General features: G+C 38.7%; 1 protein-coding gene across 5 annotated transcripts in view; it reads left to right on the top strand.

Annotated features, from left to right (window-relative positions):
• The first annotated feature begins 1,241 nt into the window (after positions 1 to 1,241).
• The window catches only part of UBXN2B (UBX domain protein 2B), a 46,375-nt gene continuing 25,273 nt past the window's right edge, over positions 1,242 to 22,343 (top strand). For 2 of the 5 annotated variants that reach the window (XM_044424380.1, XM_044424379.1), the window contains exons 1-9: positions 1,242 to 1,463; positions 2,788 to 2,891; positions 3,260 to 3,310; positions 4,209 to 4,362; positions 5,608 to 5,694; positions 6,619 to 6,728; positions 7,488 to 7,625; positions 12,358 to 12,519; positions 14,892 to 14,994. In XM_044424380.1, coding sequence (XP_044280315.1) covers positions 1,326 to 1,463; positions 2,788 to 2,891; positions 3,260 to 3,310; positions 4,209 to 4,362; positions 5,608 to 5,694; positions 6,619 to 6,728; positions 7,488 to 7,625; positions 12,358 to 12,519; positions 14,892 to 14,949 — 1,002 coding nt within the window. In that variant the 5' untranslated portion in view covers positions 1,242 to 1,325 and the 3' untranslated portion in view covers positions 14,950 to 14,994. Of the gene's footprint in view, positions 1,464 to 2,787; positions 2,892 to 3,259; positions 3,311 to 4,208; positions 4,363 to 5,607; positions 5,695 to 6,618; positions 6,729 to 7,487; positions 7,626 to 12,357; positions 12,520 to 12,680; positions 14,848 to 14,891; positions 14,995 to 17,112; positions 17,209 to 22,343 lie in introns of those variants that run through there. The other 3 variants (XM_044424381.1, XM_044424377.1, XM_044424378.1) reach the window with 3 other exon arrangements.

Below are 22,343 nucleotides of genomic sequence, written 5' to 3'. Positions count from 1 at the left end.
AGTGTGATCCTCCAGTTGGATTCTAGTAACATTAAAATGGTGGATTCCCAAATCAGGCTGTGCACATACATACAATTCCATGCTTCATACAAAGTACATTGTGTGAAAAACAGACAGTAGAATCAAACAAGTTTTATTTAAAATAATTACTGTTGCAATTAGATGCTTCAACTTGGTTTTGTTTTTTTTTTGGCTCTTTCAGTCACCCAGATACTATCAGATTGTATGCATCTCTACTCACAAGCAAATTCCACAGAATGCTCTTAGCACTAGCAGTTAAAAGGCATTGTGTAGTTATGCCATCTTTTACTTCTCACTGGATTTTCTGCTTTATGGGAAACAATGGGAAAAGCCAAGAAATCATGAAGACTTCTGTGAATGAACAGAAAAATCTCAAACTCCACCCCATATGTATATCAGAATTGACCAATCTTAGTTGACAATGATGGAACCTGATGCAACTGTCAGTTTTCACAAAGGCTTATGCCAGATTTTTTTTAAAGTTTTGAGTCTTTAAGGTACCACAAGCCTGTTGTTTTTAATGAAAGAGCATTGTCGAGCTATTTGGTCTTTTCGTCCTTAATGAAATGATGTGATACACTGCATGATGCTTTTGGGTTCCTAGTGCTAGGAATCCTCCATCTGGAAGCAGCGTTCTTCAAGTGTGCAATCCTATTCATGTTTAAACAAGGGGAAAAAATCCTACAACAGAAAGCTGAGAACTACAGGAATTTTTCTCTGTATTGTGACCTAACAGTATGCATAGGATAACCGCTTGAAGGATAACGTCCCTGTTTAATCGCTCTTTCATACCGACAGTCAGTAAGGCAGTAAAACCGTGCACTTTCGTAATGTGCATTGTGCAAAAAACCAAAAAGGTGCGTAGATGGGGCGAGAAGGCTTGAATGAGCGTTGCCGATTGCCAGTATGGACCCAAGCTGCTTCACATCTGGAATAAACGGCAATCAAGTGGAAGGATTGTTATTCCAGTTTCACGCATCGGAAACGGGCGTCAACTGCGCCCGCCCTTCGGTACCGAATTACTCGAAGGAGACGGGCGGAATGGCAAAGGCGAAGTGCGCACGCGCCAGCGACCCAGGCAGGGGCAGGCGGTGTGAGGGGGGCGTGGGAGAAGCGAGCAGGACTTGGTCGGGGAGCCACTCGGAACGGAGTGGTCCTCCTGCTCCGTGACCTCGTTGCCACGGCAACGCCCGCGGCCGGAAGAACTCTTCGTGATCCCACCCCCTCCCCAAGCCGCGCCTCGCTTCGCTGGAAGGCGAGGCTTGCGCTGTCCGGCGGGAGCGGCTCGTTCGCCGCTGCTGAAGATGGCGGACGATGGGGCAGCCGCCGAGCAGCAGGAGGAGGAGGAGGAGGCGGCGGCGGCGGCGGCGGGCACAGCTGAGCGGCGGCGAGAGAAGGGGCCGCGTGGAAGTGGTCGGCCCCCCACCGTTCGGGACCTGCAGGTACGGAGGGCGGGAGGAAGGGCGGCGGCTGCTCAGCACTGCGAAAGGGAGTAGGTGATCAGAGGGACCTGGCAGTGCCCTCTCCCCTTCCTGACCGTTGCTCCGCCTCAAAACCTCCAAGCATAGGTATGTCGGTGGAATGAGCCATGTTGCTTTTGAGTCGCTCGGATTTGGGACGTGTAGAGATCCAGGGCACCCCCGCCTGGCTGGTGTAAGTAAGAGGACAAAATAGGAGCGGCCTCTTTCTGGAGGAGATTCTGGTAGGTTCATTCCCTGCCGATGAAGTCATTTCTTGGGATGTTGTTTTCTTCTAAAACGCCGATCTTGGTTACTCACTTTTCCTTAGGTAAAATTTCTGCCAGTCCCTTAAGGAATCTGTACACTCCGTTGCAAAGTCTTGCTTGTCCAGGCGATGGTTTTTCATTTTAAATGAATACATAGAAACGCCCCTCCTTAGAGCATCATCATATAATAGAATGACTAGTTGAAACTCTTCTGACTGTGCCCTAATTGCTCAGAAAGCTTCATTCGATTCACTGGTCTTTACTGCCATTAAAAAGTTTATAGGCTTGTTGAGAAAGATTTTGCTCAACTCAGCCGCATTAGCTTTTGTGCTTTTGAAATTGATAGTAGTGTATCTCAGGCTTTTCGCTTGCAATACTCTGAAATATTTTGGCTGAATATTTTCATGTTAAAGATCATTTCTAAATTGATGGTCTTTCATGGTACATAAATATCAGAATCACAAAGTATAACCATGGTGCACAAATATTAGATACAGATTTAAGAACTGGCTTTTCCCCCAAGCAGGCACCCCCAAAATATTAAAAATAAAGTTAACACAAATCAGAAGTGGTGTTTTTAGCGCTACTGAGCTTAAAAAGGTCAAAATTAGTTTGTATCTTTTGAAACTCTGTAGCATTTATGTGTGTCTTGCCTTTCACCAAGTTCCGCATTGTGTGGGTTGGGGAGTTTGACAGGCAGCATGTTGCTCACCTGTGTTACAAGTAATCAGTGCAAGCTAAATCATGTCTGATCACTTGTTTGCTTGTTTGTTTCTGTTTGCTATGTTTGCCCTTGCAATACTGTTTTATATTGAGTGCTAAGTACTGGTCTTTCCTGACTTTAAAAGTTTTCTGTTGGCAAATAAGTATTTTTTCCATATGGGACTTTAATAGAGAAATAGTTCTTATATCCTTGGCTTCCCATTGATACCTGTGTTTGAGCAGTATGAATTATCTGTAACCTTTTAAATGCTAAGATTGAATGTAAATTTATTTCTTGTCTAGTAGACATTGACTTAAACATCTAATGTTCTATATAGCTAGCACTGGCTGGTTTATATGAAGATGAAATTAAAAGACAGCCATCACATCCAGATAAACCAACGACTAGAGTAGCCAGTTATCCAAGACTAACAGTGCAAAGGTAAATAAGGACTTTTTATTAATTACATGTGTAGAATAGTTTAAATGAACAATGACAGTTCCTATAAATATGGATCTCAGAAATGTTAACAATGAACCAGCATTTAGATAATGTTTTCAATACAGAGGTGTGTGTTTAACTGAGGATGAGAACCTATGTTCCTGCATGACTCGAGCCAACCATGGGTTAAATTAATAACCCATGATTGGCCTTTACATAGGAACTGGGTTGTTATTTACTAATTTTTCTTGGGATATAGCAGAAGTTGGGATATAGCAAAGTTATTCTGAATATAATTATTTGTAATATTGGTGGTAGCATTACATAAATGAAATTTTAAATACTTATTTTTTGACTGACTTCTTCAGAAGTTTGAGAAAACCAGAAAGAAGTATGAGTGATGACAAGGATAACCAAAGGTATTGTAAAATGAACCTTTAATTTACCCATAAGATACATAAAGGGGATTTTAACATTGTTTATTCCTTTTTTCTTAACTTACCTTGTTAGTTGTCATTGTAACTCATATCTACATGCCTTGGTTCTATACCTGTAACATCTAAGAGTTACATCTGGAATTGGAAATAGGTTTCAGACAGCAACGCTAATTTCTCCTTTTGCCTAGCATTTTTGTTTTGCTTTGTTCTTGTCTTTTGATCCCTTGAACAGTTTGGAGGAGGGGCAGGGAATGCCTTTGAGCATTGCCACTTACTTTTATGAAGAGCAAGAAAACTCATGGGCTTTAAAAAGTATAGCTAACTTCAGAATTTCTGATTCCAAGATGCCTTCTTTTCAGCTGTTAGTGGTGCAATCCTGTGGCTGCTAGAGAGAGGCTAACTGGCAGTAGATAATTCAGAATCCCAGTTCCAACTTGGAAGCTTGAAGTCGAAGAGTTTTGCATGACAGGGAGGTAACCTTTGCCTTTGTGCTTCTCCTGCCTGTCATAAGATGCCCATAATCCTTGGAGTTTACAGGGTTACCTGCAGCCTCATTGGATTGCACCCTAATAGTATGGAATATGGTTCTCTTTGATAATTTCTTTAAAGGTATAAGCAATTAGTATTATATCAGTACCTTAGCACTCATTCTCTGAAACTCCATAGAACTACAAATCAGGAAAACGTCAATCTTTTTAGATTATCAGTGCCTACTGAAAACATATCTGCTCCATGCCTATTATGGAGTTACAGAGGCATTCATAGGAAGGCAATCTTATCGTCTGCATTAAGACATTTTTTGTATATTGCTTAGAAACTTCTTTTATGTAAATGTTTCAAATATATCATTTAATTAATACTGTTGCTTCTTTTTAAAAAGATTTTACTCGGGTGATTCAGAATACAGAATTGTTGGACCATCTAATATTACTTCTAGTAAAATTGTTGATGAACTTTTCAAAGAAGCAAGAGAACATGGGGCAGTGCCTTTAGATGAAGTATCAAGAGCCTCCGGAGATTGTCATAAAGCTAAAGTGAGTACATGCAGTAATATTTATGGGGAAATGGTCCTTTTAATGCAAAATGCTTTGTTTAAAAAAGTGTTTGATTCCTTTTTTTAAAAAAATGTTGTTAAATATTTTGATTACAAAAATGAATTTGGTAACTAGTAAAGAAAGTTTGTTTTAATATATGTGCCTGCGCTTTAATAGCTTTTCTGCAAGACAGGAAATGGCAGCGAGTGATGTTTGTTTGTTTGTTTGTTTATTTATTTATAGAATTTCTATGCCGCCCCATTCACCAAAGCCTCGGGTGGCTCACAATCATAAATAAATAAACACAATATAAAACAGTATAATTTAAGTCGCCCTGGCCAAAGAATAAAATAAATAATATTAACAATTAAAATAACGCTTGAATAAAAAGGTCTTCACCTGGCGCCGAAAAACAAATAACGACAAAACAAACAATAACAAATACTTATGTTCAAATCATTGCATGTATTTGGGGTGTGGGGACATGTGTTCAAAAGGGACATTTAGCAATATTAGTGTGCCAGCCACAGTTGGCCACAGTAACCAGGTACATGTTCAGTCAGGATTTGCTGACAGTCTCTGACAGCTATATTACATATGTTGTCTGGTTTTACATGAAATCATAGTTTATGCTGTTTTCTCTGTTCATCAGCACTTAGTTCCATCAGTTCACTCCTATCTAGAATATCTGAAGTGGAGTGATAGCTGGAACTATGGCTTACAATCTGATCATCATGGGAGATGGTACTTTGCAAGCCTATTTCAGTTGGATTCCAATTTCCTGCCCAAACACTGACTGGTTTGGCATGATGTCTGAATTCAGCTTTTGTATTACTGCAGGAACATTTTACCAAACCCCCTTTTCCTTGTAACAGCTAAAAATACTGGGTTGGAGCTAGATTTTGGTCTTACTTAGAGTAGAACCATTAAAATAAATGGGACAAGTTAGTCACGAGTAATCTGTTCTAATCCTTTTAGTGGATCTGCTCTCAGTTTCACCAAGTCTAGATTCAACACACTTGGTTTCTGATTTACAAAATGTAAACATATTTTGCAACATATTTGCTGGCTAATTACAAAGTATATAAAGACATTTTTCTTTATTTCCCATATGGAAGTGTCAACGGATATAGTCAGTGTTTGCATTTAATAATTACAGTGATTTAGATTATGCAATTTTAATTAATTGACTTTAATCTACTGCTGTTTCATACTACACCAATCTATATTTTAACTATTTTACAGTCATTCTCTGGTGGTGGATACAGATTAGGAGATTCCACTCGGAAACGCTCTGAATATATATATGGAGAAAATCAGTTTGGGCAAGATGTAAGTATAGTTATGATGAAGAAAATTTGCTTTGACACATAAGAAATGCTTAACTATTTTAAGCCTTAGTTGTATACAGTAGTGTTATCCCACTGACAAAAGCAGTTCTACCAATAGAACCAAGAGAGTGGCAGTTTCTCCTTCGCGCCAGCCCCCACTCCTGCATCTTCAAAAACTACCTTGTAGGACTGGGAAACCCTCTGGAGCATATTTTTGGTAGCACAAAAGTCTGCAGTGATAAGAAGAGAGGGAGAAAATTGTGTTGCGCATCCAGCTATTATTTATAAATAGGAGCTCAGTCCTGTGCATGTTTAGGCAGAAAAAATCCCTATAGCTCCTAGCATGTCCCATGTCCGGGGTATGTTTTTCTGTCTAAACAGGCATAGGATCATGCCCTAAAGGAATTAAAATATGCTATACACAATTTCAGCACTTTGCTTTCTTACTATAAACAAGCAAAAGGATTTGTACCTAATGATATCATGCCGAGTTTCCTTCATTCCTGTTCCTGTCTTTGCAAGCTATCCTTCCCTGAAAAGATATTTACCTTGTCCAGTAGCTACATCATACAAACGCAAACACTTATGCATAGAGCTCTGTCATGTGCCATTCCATTCTCTTTATTGCTGATGGATGTCCCATATGCACAGTGTAGAATCCTATGCCAGCACTTAGATTTGCCAAACAGAGTGAATCAGCTCTTGTTTCCAAATAGCTATAGAGGCAAAGTAGAGCCCAGCTGAATTCTGAATGAGAGCCACTGTGTTTTTTTGGTAAGAGGCAGGTGGTACAGGATCATTTTAGACAAAGGTGTTCTAATACTGGAAAACAGACCAAGATGAATATAATGATAAAACACCCAGTGTTTGCATTCTTTCTTTCTTTTTTTTTTACATTTTCAAAAGCCTTTTGATTCATCCATAGGTTCAAATCTTGCTTAAACTGTGGAGGAATGGTTTCAGCTTAGATGATGGAGAGCTGAGATCTTACACAGATCCAGTAAATGCTCAGTTTCTTGAGTCTGTTAAAAGAGGGTAAGTTTATAGTATTTGAGTCTGCAGGAGGGGTTTTGCCAAATATATAAATGTCTTGACCACTGAAGAAATGAACCATGAATGTCATGCTACTTGTAAGCAGGTAAACCAGGCAAAAGAGGAGAGGTTTACCTTGCTTTTGCAATAATACCTGTTGTGAGCCGCCCTGAGGCTTTGTTGCAATGGGGGCGGCGTAAAAATGTTTTAATTAATTAATTAATTTTGATATTCACTCCCATATTTCAGAACTTTGATCTGGCAGAGGTAGAAAATAAAAATCTAAATAGTATTTCTTAGCACTTCTCTAGATAAAAGCTAGTATTTTTTCTTCTGCTTCCTGGTTTGGATCCAGTTTTGACCTTTGAGGACTTCCTCCATTAACAGAAGGGACTGATGTTCAACAGACATTTCCACCAGAAGTAGGCAGGACAGTCATGCAAACAGATGTACCAGTATTAGGTAGTCAAGTGGGAGGAGCAGCAAATTGTGCTGTTATCTCCACCCCCTTCAGTTGCCCACCCGTCTTTCATACCTTCTGCCCATTTTCTTACGGCATTTATGATATGTATGTATGATTTTAAAAATAAATTTCTCTGCTTTGTTGCATTTATATAAAGATGTAGAGAGAATTGAGGTGGCAATTATCCCACATAAAATTCTCTCAGACAAGTGACTTTAATATTTAGGGCAATGTTTGCTCTGTATATTCTTGCAAACGTTTATTTGCTTGTTTGTTTTGGTTTTGTTTCTACTATTAAGAGAGATTCCTGCAGAACTTCAGCGATTGGTGCATGGAGGCCAAGTTAATTTGGATATGGAAGATCACCAAGAACAGGAATATGTAAGGCCTAGATTGAAATTCAAAGCTTTCAGCGGAGAAGGTCAGAAACTTGGAAGGTTAGGGGTTTTTTATTTTTGTTTTATAATGAGATAACTTGTACTGCTGTCTTGCTTGCAGTTGAAGAGGGGAATATAGAATGATCTATGGTATTCTATCATGCAGGCTGTGGGTGGGAAACCTTTTAAGTCCAAGTCCAAGCTGAATTCCAATCTGGGTAAGATCTGTGAGTAGGGCATTGCATCTGCAGGTGGAACCAAAGGCAAAATAGACAGGGCCAAAATTTATTTTTACCAATGTAAGCCTACTCAGAAGAAGTCAGGACAAACCTCTGTATTTTTACCCTAAAGTAAGCAGAATGAATTACTCAGAATTACTTTCAAATAGCGTCCTAAACACACATGCTCTGCATGTCTCCTTAGAAGTGATATGCACAGATGTAAGTAGGGCAGCCTCTTCATGCCTACTCAGAAGTAAGAACCACATACTTCCAAAATAATTAGGACTGACCCACTCAACAGCCTCCTCTCTGCCCCTTCTCCATCAGCAGCTGATTAGGAGAAGAACTTTGCTTACCATTGAGAAAGGGAGACTTTTTGCAGCATTGAACAGGGAGCATCTTCTCTCCAGTTGTCAGCTGCTTTAGGATTTGGGCATGGGAACTTTACAAAGGCATGTATTGTAATCAACATTGATCGTGTTGATGAATTTATTTGCCTCCTTCACTTAATTCTATATGTCCTCGAGTCTCCTAGTTAAGTATTGAAAGATGTAGTATTAGAAAAATATATATACTAATAGAGAAAACCTAGGTATGTCTGTTCAGATGTATGCCCCACTAGGTTCAGTCAAACTTACTGCAAGATAAGTATACAAGATTGCAGCACAGGGCTACACTCTTGGAAGTAACTGCACTGGCCATGGTGAGAGTCCCATGACAATCCTTAGATATTAATTTAGGGTTCTTTAAGAGTTGTTTTCTTGATGATTATTTATTTAAAACATTTCTATAATGTACTAAATTAGCCTAATGGCACTTGGGATAGCTTACAATTTAAAATAAACAACAGAAATTAATAATAATAATTAATTACAATAATAATCCATAAAGTGATCAACAATAACAATGATAAAAAGGCAATAAAACTAAGTAAAATAAACAAATTCTGTAACACATTCCATAAAGAGCCAGTGTGGTGTAGTGGTTAAGAGTGTGGGACTGGGACTCAGACGATCTGGGTTCAAGTCCCCGCTCAGCCATGGAGCCAGCTGGGTGACTTTGGGCCAGTCACAGACTCTCAGCCCAACCTACCTCACAGGGTTGTTGTTGTGGGGATAAGATGGAGCAGGAGAGATGATGTAAGCTGCCTTGAGCCCTTTGTAGGAAAAAGGCAGGATATAAATCCATAAACAAACAAACAATCTATCATCAAATAAAACCAAGTAATTCACACTGCCTTCATAAAAATATAAAATAATAATAAAATTCAATAGTTAAAATAGTTTGAGAATTTTAAAAATGGTGTTAGCCTGGCACCTAAAGGCTAAAAGTGTTGGCACCAGGTGTACCTAGCTTCATAGATGGGGCACCACAGCTGAGAAGGCCCTTAGAAGGCCCTTCTCCTAGTGGCCACCTCCTTATAGTCTTCAGAGAAGGGCCTTCTACAATGATCTTATGGTCCAGGCAGGTATATGTGGGAGGAGATGTCCCATCAGATATCCAGAGCCTAAACTGTTTAGGGCTTTATATGTTGGAATGAGCACCTTAAAGCAGGCCCAGACGTCAATTAGCAACCAGTGTAGATGACTTAATTCTAGGGTTATATGTTTGTGCTTTGGTGTTCTAGTTAGGAGGCAAGCTGCTCTATTTTGAACCAACTGAATTTTTGAGACCATTTTCAAAGTGAGCCACATGTAGAGCGCATTACAGTAGGCCAAATGAGAGGTTACCAGGGCGTGGATCACTGTTGTTCTGCTGGTCTCGGTAGGGATGGTGCTGGATGGTAAACCAACCAAAGATGATAAAAGGCACTTCTGGCCACCGAGCTCACCTGATGTTCCAGGGACAGCTAAGGGTCCAGAAGCACCCCAAGCTCCTTACTCTGTCCTTTAGGGGAGTACAACCCATCCAGGACTGGTTAGATATCATTTATCTAGACAAAAGGCAATTATAATGGCAATAATATAGCTGGCATTGCTAATTAAAACAAAATTCAACTGCTATATTCCTTTGGATCAGCACTGAACGTGACCTGTGCATCCTTTTAGAGTTGGGACAAATCTTAGTGAAATCCATTCCTCTAGCATTTGCAGATTTCCTCTCATGCTTGGTTCCATATTGCAAAGCAAGCCAAGCCAAGCAGACGTCTGCAAATGCTCACAAAATGAAGGCTGTGCAACCAGCAATATTCTTCTGCATCAGGTGCAGCTACACAAATGGCTGCTGCAGCTGGCAGGGAAGAAGGATGCTGCTTGCACAGCAGTTGCCTGGGGCTCCATACCTGGCAAGCCCCATTGAACCAAACTTCTTCCAGGTCAGGTGCAGAAGCCCCAATGGCACCTACATGAGACATGAAAGAGGGCCGCTGCTTGTACTGTGCTCAAGGGGTTCATGCAGCTCAGTTCCTGGTGAGCAACCCATGAACCTTGAGCATGTTTGCCAGCAACTCAGACTCAGGGATGCTGCAAAGTGGAGTCAGTTCCAGAGAATCTGACAGACTCCCAAACAGATTCCTCACACTTACTTAGTTCTTTTATTATTGAATGGTGCCTGGTTATAGTAACTATTTATAAAATGATTCAGAGAAATCATAACTGTCAAATTATTTAGATAAACTGGTAAAGGATATTGTTTGAGGACAGTGGGGATTTTTTGGATTCCCAGTTCTGATCAGAGCGAGGGCTCCAGCCTCAGAGCTGGGAATTGGAACACTGACATTCCACCCAATGCTTCCAAGCCAGCACAGAAAGAACTGCACTAGCTGCTTTCAGATCATAAGTGCATACTCAGAAGGAGATCAAAGGAGGATGCTTGCAAGGATGGGAAGAGACTGGCCAGAAAATGAGATATCCTGAAGCTGCCCTAACCTTTTCCCCTCCCAGTTCTTGACATTCCAGCTAGATGAACAGAAAAACCCATCTAGGGAAATATTCAGGGTTGGAGAATGAGAACAGTATCACCTCTGCTGCTCCTCCCGCTTTACAATGTATATCTGTAAGGGTCTGAATTCAGTGGCTTCCCTTCGGATTGTACCCTTAATTGTTTCAAGAAGTCTTTTTAGGGGTGGAAATTTCTTGTACCTAAAAGCAATGTTAATGTTTAGCACTGAAGCACCTTCCAAAATTACCTGTGTGGGGGCAGGTTCTATCTATAAGATATTGAAATTAGACACAGGCATCAGCTTTATTCTGTTACAGTAGACCCTGGAGCAGTCCATATTGAATAATCACTTCATTCTACTTTGCTACTTGCAAAGTTTCACTTCATTGAACTCACAAATCTGGAAATTTAATGGAAATATGTATTTTTTCAAGTAAAATATGTGTTGAAAGCTCAATTATGGTCTGGGAATTAAATGTGAAAAAATATAACTACCCATGCCTATTTAGTCAAAATAAGTTATGTTTTCATTCTCATCTGGTATACCAGTTCTTTAGTATTTTTCACACACTGAAGTAAACATATCTATATATCTTTATTTTAATAGCAGAAGCCAATAGCAGACAGTACCCAGTTTGTGGGAACTTTCTCCCTCTAAGCTGAAGTTTTTGTTTCTATCAGTGTCTCTTATCTGGGCAGTTAGAAAACTTTGCGAACATTGTAAAACATTTCTCTTGGTTAACCAGGCCAGCTGATCATTAATTCTTTGCCCACAGTCTGCCCTTTTTCCAGAAAAATGTTACCCTTCTCCATGGATTCTGGCTAAGCCTTTCCCCCAAATCTGGCTTTTTTCTTCCCCTCAAAACGTGTACTCAGAGAAAATGAAAAAGTGACATTAAATGTGTTACTGTGAATGAATGCATGAATAGATAGCCAAAGGAGGAGCAGGATCTGGAAGATGGCAGGAGGTATGTGAGAGTTTAACCCTTCACTACATCCCAACAGTGCATTTTGCATTGAGAGGAAAGCTTGTATCTCATCACCATCATCATCTGCAGATAACAGAATTGGGTGTTTGTGTGAAATTTGGTTGTGCGTATGTACTGTCTCTTTGCAATCCCATTTAGACACTTAGGTTCATGCTGTTTAATTGGTGATATACTGTGTTTTCAATAAGCTCTTAAATAACTATCTATCCAATACAAATACATAAAAGCATGGGACGACTGATGCACCATGAAAACATAATTTAGGGCACAATCCTATGCATGTTGTGATGGAACAAAGTCACACAGTTCACAGCTAGGAAATGCTAGGAGTTGCCGAACATTTAGACACCACACAAACACCTCAATTATACTTCTGAAATGAAGAAAGCTGAAGGGAGATGGTAACAAGTAGTGGATTCTTGTGTGAAAGAACTGTGAGCTCAGTTCAGTGCTGGTACACGGAATAGGTTCCTGGCAGTACAAGTCTTTAATTCTGCCTTTTGCGTCTGGCTCTGCATGGTGTTCTAGTAAAAAAAAAACCAAAATAGATCTCACAAGACTGAATTGTACCTTCCTTTGCTCTAGACAAGCAAGCTCCACAAATTTCATTTGAAGCTACTTGTAAAGAAATGCCCGTTTGATTTGCCAGTTTGGGTTTTCATAATTTATTCCATGCATAGTATATATTTAATTTTGTTTTAGCCTTACACCTGAGATTGTCAGTACACCTTCATCTCCAGAAGAAGAGGAGAAACCTTTTCTTGATGCTGCTATTTTGATAGATGACTCAATGCCAACAACCAAGATTCAAATTAGGCTAGCAGATGGAAGTCGTTTAATACAACGATTTAATCAAACACACAGGTAAGTTTAGCTATTTTGCTTGATTCAACATTATTATAACCACTTCTCACATAAACATTAATGTTAGCATTCAGAGCTAATATCCATTTTGTGTTTTCTTAAGTGCACTGTGTATTCTGTTGAGCTAACTAAAACAAGCCTATTTATATTCTTGCCAACAGGATTATAGATATTCGAAACTTTATTATCCAGTCTCGCCCCTTGTTTGCCACTACTGATTTTGTTCTTCTGACCACATTTCCACATAAAGAGCTTACAGATGAAAGCCTGACACTGCAAGAGTCAGATATACTGAACACTGTGATTCTTCAGCAGCTAAAGTAAATCTTGAATCTATCAGTGCAATATGGCTTCTGTGAATGGATAATGTTCCATATTCTACAACAATACTTCCAAAAAAGGGAAAAAAGACAGAAAAAAACACTATTCCACTTAAGTATGTCACTTGGTTTTCAATGCTGTTCTGTCTTCCAGTAATGATATTCTGAATTAGAATTCAGAAAGTTTTGTTAACAAATGTTGAGTTTTTTGTATCCTAAGCTTCACACTCAAGCTGGTGTGAATTCAAGTACTTTTATTTAACAGGGGAAGGCAATAAAAAGGAATAAACTGTCTGACAATTTATAGGGATGTAGAAACAATGTAATGATGGAAATAAACCCCCTTTTCTGCAGACATATAAGATTTGGAACTATGGAAAAACATTATGCTGCATCAGCTAATAGCCATTAAGAATTTCAATATATCAGTTGAGATTCATTCTGTGACTTGGAAATATTCTGTTCATTGTTTGATGTCTTCCATATATCTAGCATGATTTGACACTTTTTGTAATATTGTGCTGGTGAGATATTTTTTATTCTCTCTGAGTTATTAATAAGAGTATCTTAAAAGAGATTGATGAATAGATATAAAATATTTGCATTCTGATTCAGCCCTGTTGCAAAATATGTGCTTTAATTTTTGATATAAAAGAAAAACCTTAGTAAAGTAATCTGTTTTTAAAAGAGGAATGACAGAAATGTTTAAATGAGATTTGTGCTTGTATTAAAAATGTGAGTGTCATTGATGGCTAGTTATGGCTGTTCTGCCACTCAAACCCAGCCATTTTATGTGGATCAGATGCTACCATAGCCACTTAGTGCATTCCTTTCCGTGGAGATACCCAGTCCATGCCCACATTATTTCTGACATTTGGATTGGATTCACCCATTTAAATGACTGGAAAAGCTTGACCACTGGGTACATTGGAGAGGACAAAACATTTAAATTAGAAGTGGATTTGTATGACTGGCTTCTGCTTTCTTAGTCTGGATTGTATTTCCCATACTGACCAGCACATCTGAGTTATTTCCCATAAACTCAAATCATGATTTGACTAATCTCTGGTAATCCAGATTAAGAAGGCTTTACTGGTATACCAAACTATGACTTGTGTTCATAATTATCCTGTAATATAAATGAAGAAGGTCCACAAACAGTTGGGATTACACAGATCAGATTGAGATTAGTTCTATGCAGAAGTACATCTCCTTGCTAATTGCAACTCCTTCCATGTCTGGGCTTATATGGCTTCTTTAAAAGTGAAGGGATACAAAGAAGAGAGAATTCATTTGGTAGGAGCCATCTATACAGACCGCAAAGAATGGCTGGGTACTAATCCATGTTGCTATAGCTGTTTCCCAGATAGCCTATAGCCATTTGTGCGCACAAATCTTATTACTGGGAATTTGACAGCATATGGGTCACACCACTAAGTCTATCTAACTGTATGTACAATTAACACCTTATCTTTGGATTAGCATATGTGGTTATTTGTCCAGTATTCTGTATACAATGTAACATAAATACAATTTGAGCAACACAGCCTTTAAGATTGTGAAGCCTTGCCTAAGGTGTTATCTTGAAAAGCTACTTAGAAAGGTAACCTTTTAGACATTCTATTTATATTCATGTTGTTTGAAACTGATCACAAAATTACTTTTAAGGGTAGTTTATTGCTGCTTTTCATAGCAAGGACATAGAAGGAAATATGTTCTGAAAGAAATGAGAGTCCATTTAGATAAGCCTCTGAGCTTACTTTTTTCTGAGTAATTTTTTAGTTTTGTAAACCTTGGTTATTTTCTAGGCAGTACATTTTAGTTTAGCTTCTTACCTTGGAAGCTGGCAAACGCATCTCACACTGTTCAAAGTATTGCCACATTTAAATAAAAACAATTGAAAAGATTTCATGGAAAGCAAAAGAAGGTTTTGTTAGTTGGATGTCTGCATGATTTAACTTACCACAAATTCCCTTTGTGTGCTAATAAAGCTTATGTTTTAATTTTAGTGTTTCTATATGTTTTTATACTGGTTTTACTTTTTTACAAAAGTGAAGAAGCTGTTGTTTCCATGTGTGCTTGCCATAAACTGAAGGAACAAACAGGGTGAGCCCTAGGATAGTAACTGCGCAGTCTTATACGTATCACTTAAGAGGTAAGTACCATTGAGTTTAATGGGGTTTGCTCCTAGGTATAGGGGTGGCAACTATAATAGGCTTTTGCTGACTTGGAAGACAACAGGGCTTGAGTTAGCATGTAAAAAGTCGAAAGATAGTATTGTGAGACAAAAGTCCTTTGTATCCACTGCTGGAGCAGAAAATGTTGCCTATGGAAGACATTTGAAGTTCTTTTCAGACTCATTCCATCTTGTTTTAAGTCAGCTGACCTCATTTCCCTTTCCTATACCTTTTTGTGAGAGGCTGCTATATGAATCCAGCCTAGTCTTTGTGTTCTTGAAAGAGGAAGGACTGCAGTCTTCCTGGTTTAGATTCACTTACGTTCTGAAAATGCCCTGATTTTGACACAGCATTTGCAATAAGAGGGCACTTGTATCACTGGCCTGAAGAAATACTGCTCAAAAGAAAATCCATTCTGCTTTTTTGTAAGACTGTCCTGAAATCTCAGTAGTGGATGGGATGTAAAGGTAATTAATTAATCTTCAGTATCAAATTAAAGATGACTGCTTTTATTATGGCTTGCCTTCACCCCCAGGGGATCCCTTTTAGTCAAAGCAAATATAGCAAACATATCATGAAATAAAGTTAAATACAATCCACCGTTAACAGATAGTTCTTATACATGATCTCTTGTAAACTAATTCTTGAAGCTGTCCAATTCATCAGTTAAACAGAGATTTCAATTTTAAGTAGAGATAATACTTTACAGATAATACTAATAAAAAGTGTCATCCAACATGGAAGTTGTTTCAACCTGAGGAATATATGTGAAAGTTATCACACAATTGTGGAATAATTATTGCAGAAATACAGTGGTTACTGCCATTGTTATCATGAAAATTCCAATCACTGTACATTTATCTTGTACAAAATGTATGTATTTTTTCTGATATAATAGTAATAGATATTTTGGATTCAAAAATATAGTTATGATACCATCAGAAATATTTCTGAGGAATTCCTACTATAAATTTTAAGAACTTTAGTTGGAACCTGCATTATAATATCACTTTCACTCTGAATGGAACAGGATTCAGAGTGTTATTTAACACCCTATTTAGGGTATTATTCTGCCTTTAACAGCTGCATGCCAGAGTGGTTTTTTTATTCATAGTTCCATTCAATGATTATCTGTCTACCAAGCAACTGTTAACTGTGAAATCCATTAAACCTGGTACATGAGTACTTCAAAGCAATTTATACCAATGATGGGAAGTCAGTTCAGTACATGCTGTGGATGTCAATCCCAAAACTTTCTGCATCTGAAGATTGCACCTAACGATAGTACAAGAAGAGCATACACACAAATGGATTAAACATCATTTCAGAATCCAGAAGGGAAAGTGCAATACTTAAAACCAACCTTCCTTCCTTCCAGGATTTATATGCTGCTGCAATAGCCCCTATCTGAACTCATAATATAAAAACAACATTCTAAAATCAATAAATTAAATCAACATATTCCAATCCAATTATGAATATATCAAATTATAATATAAAACATTACATAAAATCATTTAAACTAAAATTGACTAAAACCAACATAGGGTCAATTTTAAAACCAGATAGCCATTAAAATCTATTGTTGAAATGACTGAAGAAAAGTTGAGTCTTTGCCTGGTGCCAAAATGCTAACAGCATAGGCACCAGGCACACCTTTCTGGGGGGCTTGTTCCAGAGGTGGGTGCAACTACCAAGAATGCCCTTCTACATGGATTGTACCATGCATCCTCTACATGGATTGCACCATGTATTCCATGGTTTTATTAACTAAAATGGCAGAATTCATACTGCTAAGAATTGCCTTGTTCTCACCATGCTTATTCTCAAATATATATCTGTAAGAGATAAAACTCATACCAAAATAAATTGAAGAATTAAACAATCCTGTGAGCCCAAAGTGCACATTGACAAAGGTTTTCCCCATTGGAGTAGATAATAGCTTTGGAGATGTGTGGGTAGTGAACTTCATCAGGAAAACAGCATGGGGCATGCTTTAAGAACCATTTAATTGTTCTGGATTCATAGTTGTATAAAAAGCTGTCCCTCTCTGCTCCATGCCATGGTGATCATCTGATGCGATATCTTTATTGCAGGTAGATGAACACAATTGGATAATATCTCTCCTCTGAAAACACCTTTTGTTCCAGGGAGGATTCTTAAGGATAAACTGTGTTTAAATTTCAGTTGTTATATGCCAGCTTACAGGAAGACTAAGAGCTTCTGCCTTAAATCAGTATTGAGTCAGGCTCAAAAGAATGTTAACATTTCTTAATAGCACAGAATGGCTAATGGACATCTCCTGAAGGGAAATACTTGTTAAAATATGTTTTAGTGACCAAAGGTCTGTATGGAGTGTTGGAAAGTCTATTTCAATGCATCCCACACTGGTTAAAGGAAGGTGACTGATACAAGCATCTGTATGAAAATAAAGAGGACTACAGAGAGAAACAAGAATAGTTCAGCCAAATGTCTGGTCATGTAGGTGGTGTCAATGAGAGGCCACAGTCCAAGAGACCTAATCAGGTGTGATGGCAGTCTCCATTTTGCCCTAGCTGATACGATTTTTAGAATGTAAATTATAGGTATTTGTCTCTGATCTGAATCAGGAACCTGGTATGGATATAGGAGGGCTTTAACTCTTCTCTTCCTGCTGTTGTCCCACTCCAAATTTTTTTGAGGGTGGTGGTGGAACATTGCTTTTATTGGAGTGAATGAGAGCTTTTTGCAAATGCACATTTCAAGTGTGTCAGTGTGGGCAAAGGATTAACCCCTCATCCCTTATGACAGCCCCTTGGCTTCAAATTGCAGCCCCTCCCCAAAGCCAGAAATGTATAATTCAGGGGTTCGCAACCTGCAGCTCCGGAGCCGCATGTGGCTCTTGAACCCCTGCTGGGCTCCGTTCGTAGCTCAAAACACGCACCGGCACAGCCACTGATCTGCTCGAAGCTCCACTCAGGAATGCAGGGCTAGCTAGTTAAGTAAATGGCTACATTCCTCTGCTAAACAAGCTTCCTGCAGGGTCTCATGTTACAGGAAATGCTGCTGAAAAGATTCTCTTTGTCCCAATGTAATCTCCTTCATCTAAAAGCTGCTTGGGACCTGTCACAATTCACAGCACTTGACTGTTTATCTGCTAATCTGTCACTAAAACACACCTATATCTCCAGCACAAAGATCTGTGGACCCCTGCGATTTACTGAGGCCCCCCCCCCCCCCCCCCCGTAGGCTAAATTGGGTAAATTGAAGAAAAGTTTCTGAAGAAAACCAAACATTTAATGATACTTCAGTAGATTCATTTGCTTTTACTGATGACGAACTTATGGGGTTTGCTGTTTAATGCATGCAGCCCTTTAGCACTGACTTTGACTCTTCAGAAAGCTGTTCTCCTATTCAAAATATATGAAAGGAGTCCTACTAGTTTATAATGTAAGATTAAAAATAACAGTTTTTAGTGACTGAACAAGAGCTGCAGCTAAATCATAATGAAGATATACATAGCATTAAGGTAAAAAATGATATATGCAGTGTTATCTTCATTTTAGATGTCAAAAGGGTTTTGCGGCTCCCGGTGTTTTCTTTTGTGTGGGAAATGGGTCCAAATGGCTCTTTGAGTGTTAAAGGTTGCGACCCCTGGTATAATTGAAACATCTAGCCCACTAGGCTAGTTGTATTCCTAATGGCCTGCCTTGGCCCTAATGGAAAACTCCTGGACAGGACAGAACCATAGTAAAACTGATTAACAAGGCTTTAAGAATATCTCTTAAGGAATTTTTTTAACCTTTATCCTGTATGTTGTGATCCTTTTTAATTGTTTTATAGATATTTAATTCATTGTGTTTTAATTGGTTTTTAATGTGTTTTTACTCTGTCAGTATGTTTTACATTGTAAGTCGCCTAGGAAGGCTTCAGCAATTATAGGTGGCCTATAAATATATGTAAATAAATAGATAAAGTTAAGGTATTGCTGAGGTACAAAGTAACTACACCATAACAAAGTAAGTACAAATGTGACCATTTAAAAGAGGGATTTGGGTGCTTCAAGAAAAACTGCACCATCACGGGCATGCCACTGAGCCAGCAGATTTGTTGCCTAGTGGGAGTTTGAGTATTGTCCCCAAACATTCTCATCTCTTGAGCAAAATAGGAAGCACATAATACATATGCTGGTTTTAAGTTTTCATTTGATCCCAGTTACGAAAGTCCTTGTGCAATATATTCATTATTTTGTAACTTTATCATATTAAAAGTACAGGTTAACCATGCAAACTTAGCTTTCCTGAGATGCCTCAATCTCTCTCACGTGATTGTTGCATGTATACCTCTCACACAAACATAATACATTTTATCTGTAAGGTGCTGCTGTTTAATCTCTGTGTTTAACATAATTGAGCATTGTTGAATGGAAAGAACATTTCAGTTGTTCAAAGTTTCAAGGATAATTGAAGCTGCAATTTACTGGATTGATGATTAAAGATGTGTAGCATTGAAAGCCCTTGACCAGTCAGTTCAGGGCTGTATGCTCAAGGCTAAAGGATGAGTGATTATCAAATAATTACTTATTTTATAAGCATTCACTCCAAGAACCTTTAAATGGCATATTGTAAAAGACTTTTATCTCTCTGAGGTGACAGGTCTAGCCTGATGCTCAAACTACCTGGGACAGATTGAGCAGAACTTGAATGTGTGCCAATCAGGGTTAGAAGAAGGTGCAAGCAGGCTTTTCCCTCAGGATCTAATTTCCCTCAGAGCTGAACTCAACTTGTTAGGAAAAGGAACTGCTGGGAGAAAAGTTGCCAAAAAAGAGGGGCTGTTTCACCTCCTACTTCTTCTTGCATCTTAAACATACATGAAATTGCAGCAGGTCTAGGCTTTTTAAAAAATGGTTTTACTACAATCATATGTAGTTTACTCATTATACCATACCAATTTGGTTGCAGTATGGTTAAATGTTTCAGTATGGGAAAGCTGCAGTGTTTGGCTTCAAATGAGAACACTAACATAGGAGAAAACCAGTAGAATAAGGTGTTCTCCTAATACAAATGCTATAGGAAGGACAGGAAAGAGTATACTGGGGGCAGTGCTATCCTGTCTATCAAAGAGGAAATGAGTCAAAGCTAGACATTTCTAAAGGGGAAGACTCTTTCACAGAGTTGCTTTGGCCGCAATCAAAGGAAATGGGGAACTTGCTATTGTTACACTTGACAAAATGCTGAGAGTGATCTTGAGATAGAGAATGAAATCAGGGAGGCACCCAAAGTAGAGACCACTGCAGCAATGGATGACTTCTGTTACGCTCACATAGACGGGGATGATGGGAACATGCATATACCCAGAGGAATTGCTCTGTTCATCTCTTTCCTCCCAGCCATCCACCCTGCCACTTGCTTCTGCCAGCACATTCAAATAAGATCTTGTGCAATGGCTTTGGAAAACCTGCTGCACAATACCCTGCTGCTTCTAACAAAAAAAACATCAGCAGATCTGGGTAAGTCAATAGGTACTGCACACATGCACAGTTGCATTTTAGCATTTCTCTGAAGCTTGCCTACTCTGAACTTTTTAAACCAGATTTTTAAAAGATCTGTAATTCTGCAAATTTCAGGGTGCTGATCTGATGATCTTGGGCATGGCTGCTGCTGTTTTGGGTACATTCACATCAGTACTGACCTGCAGAGCTGGTAAATAGAGGGAATGATAGGATCCCTCCATAACCTAGTAGTCAGCATTTACAAAATACAGTTCTGTACATCATGTTTCTAATGGATGCACATTACTCTCTAAATATAATTCTCACCTTTACCCAGCTTTCCATTTTCCACCCTCCTAATCATGGCTTCTTTCTATACTCTTTCTTTCTGAAAAGAAAACCATGTTTGCATCAAATGGGTTCCCCAGCTATAACATAACTTGGATGGGAAACCACCTTTAAATGGGCCAGTTTGCCCATTTGGTCAAATGATAATCTATAGTTTGTTTATATTACTGTTTGTTAGGGCTGTGTAAGAGCAAGTGAGCACACTGCCTCCTGCTTAGTTGACACTTTGACTTTGATGAACAAGCTAGGAATGTTCATTTATGTGTTTAATATGACATTTGAACCCAAACTTCTGGGCTGTTGAGGAACAAACAACTCAGAATTTGAAGCCATGTTTTATTGTTAGGTTAGAACTTTGGGTTGTCTGTGCCTTAACAATGCAAAATTTCTGCTTTGCCCATTGGATCAATAAACTCACGAATCAGGTGTACCTGGAATATTGATGAAAGTGGGTGCAATCTAGAAGTTGTAAGCAATGCAGGAGGCAGTTTCCTTGCTCACTCTGGTACAATTCTGCCAATTCATTGGTTAAACATACTGATGGACTGGCATTATATGCAGAGCAGGTCAGTATGTATAGCAATGTGTAAGGATGGTTTCTTACCAACAGGTGTCTTGCCTGTTGCACTATTTCTTTTGAGCTACACCTCACAAACTTAAGCTTCATTCAGATGTGGCTTTATCTCCCTGTCACATGCATATAATTTTATATGAAGCCAGATATCATCTTTCACTTTTAACTCTCCTGTGTTTTTCCATCACTTCCGTCAATTTTTTTCTTACCATAACAAATTCTGGTAAGGAGAGAACAAAGACAGAATAGCACCACAATTTATTTTGATTGGTGCTACTAGGAGTCCTTCATCTAGCAGTACAGCTAGTTTTCATTTTGTCCCGGAATGCTGATTTACCAAGGACTTTGACCAGCCAGTGCAAGAGAACTATCATTTATACTTGCTGACCTGTGGCCTAATTAAATAATCAGGAACAGCCCTGCTGATATGCAAGGTATAGGAACTCCTGAATTTGCAAATACCTGTTGCTGCTAAGTGACTCTTCCAGTCACATTAAATTCTGCATAAGCCGGTCCAGAGTCCTGTTATGACAAAAGTTTCATTCATGAAGTTCCATAAGCAGATATTTACAGCCATTAAGTACAGGAAACTCCACTCAATATTTGCCCATCAACTCTCAGGAATCTGAAATGATTTTTAAAAGACACTGTATATCTAGGTGAGCATTTGAAATTTCTTATAACCCAGTTTGCTATTTCTCGGACCATACTTTGCCGGAAATTGCAGAATGGTAAATGAGTTAAATCCTTTCACATCAAACAGAATTTCCCTTAATCTGTCTACCACATGCATAAAGGGGAATGTGACTGTCTTGGTAAGATCTTGGCACATTGTCTTAAACAGCAACATCTTATTTCTGCTATTTCCAATAAGAGCAATGTGACACTTAATGCTCTCAAAGATATAAACTCACAATTTTAAAATATTTATTCCA

The sequence above is a fragment of the Varanus komodoensis genome, unplaced genomic scaffold (assembly GCF_004798865.1).
Source record: "Varanus komodoensis strain SLA01 unplaced genomic scaffold, ASM479886v1 scaffold14_1, whole genome shotgun sequence".
NCBI classification, from domain to species: Eukaryota; Metazoa; Chordata; class Lepidosauria; order Squamata; family Varanidae; genus Varanus; species Varanus komodoensis.
Note: the sequence above shows the minus strand (reverse complement) of the source record. Positions and strands in the feature narration are given on the sequence as shown.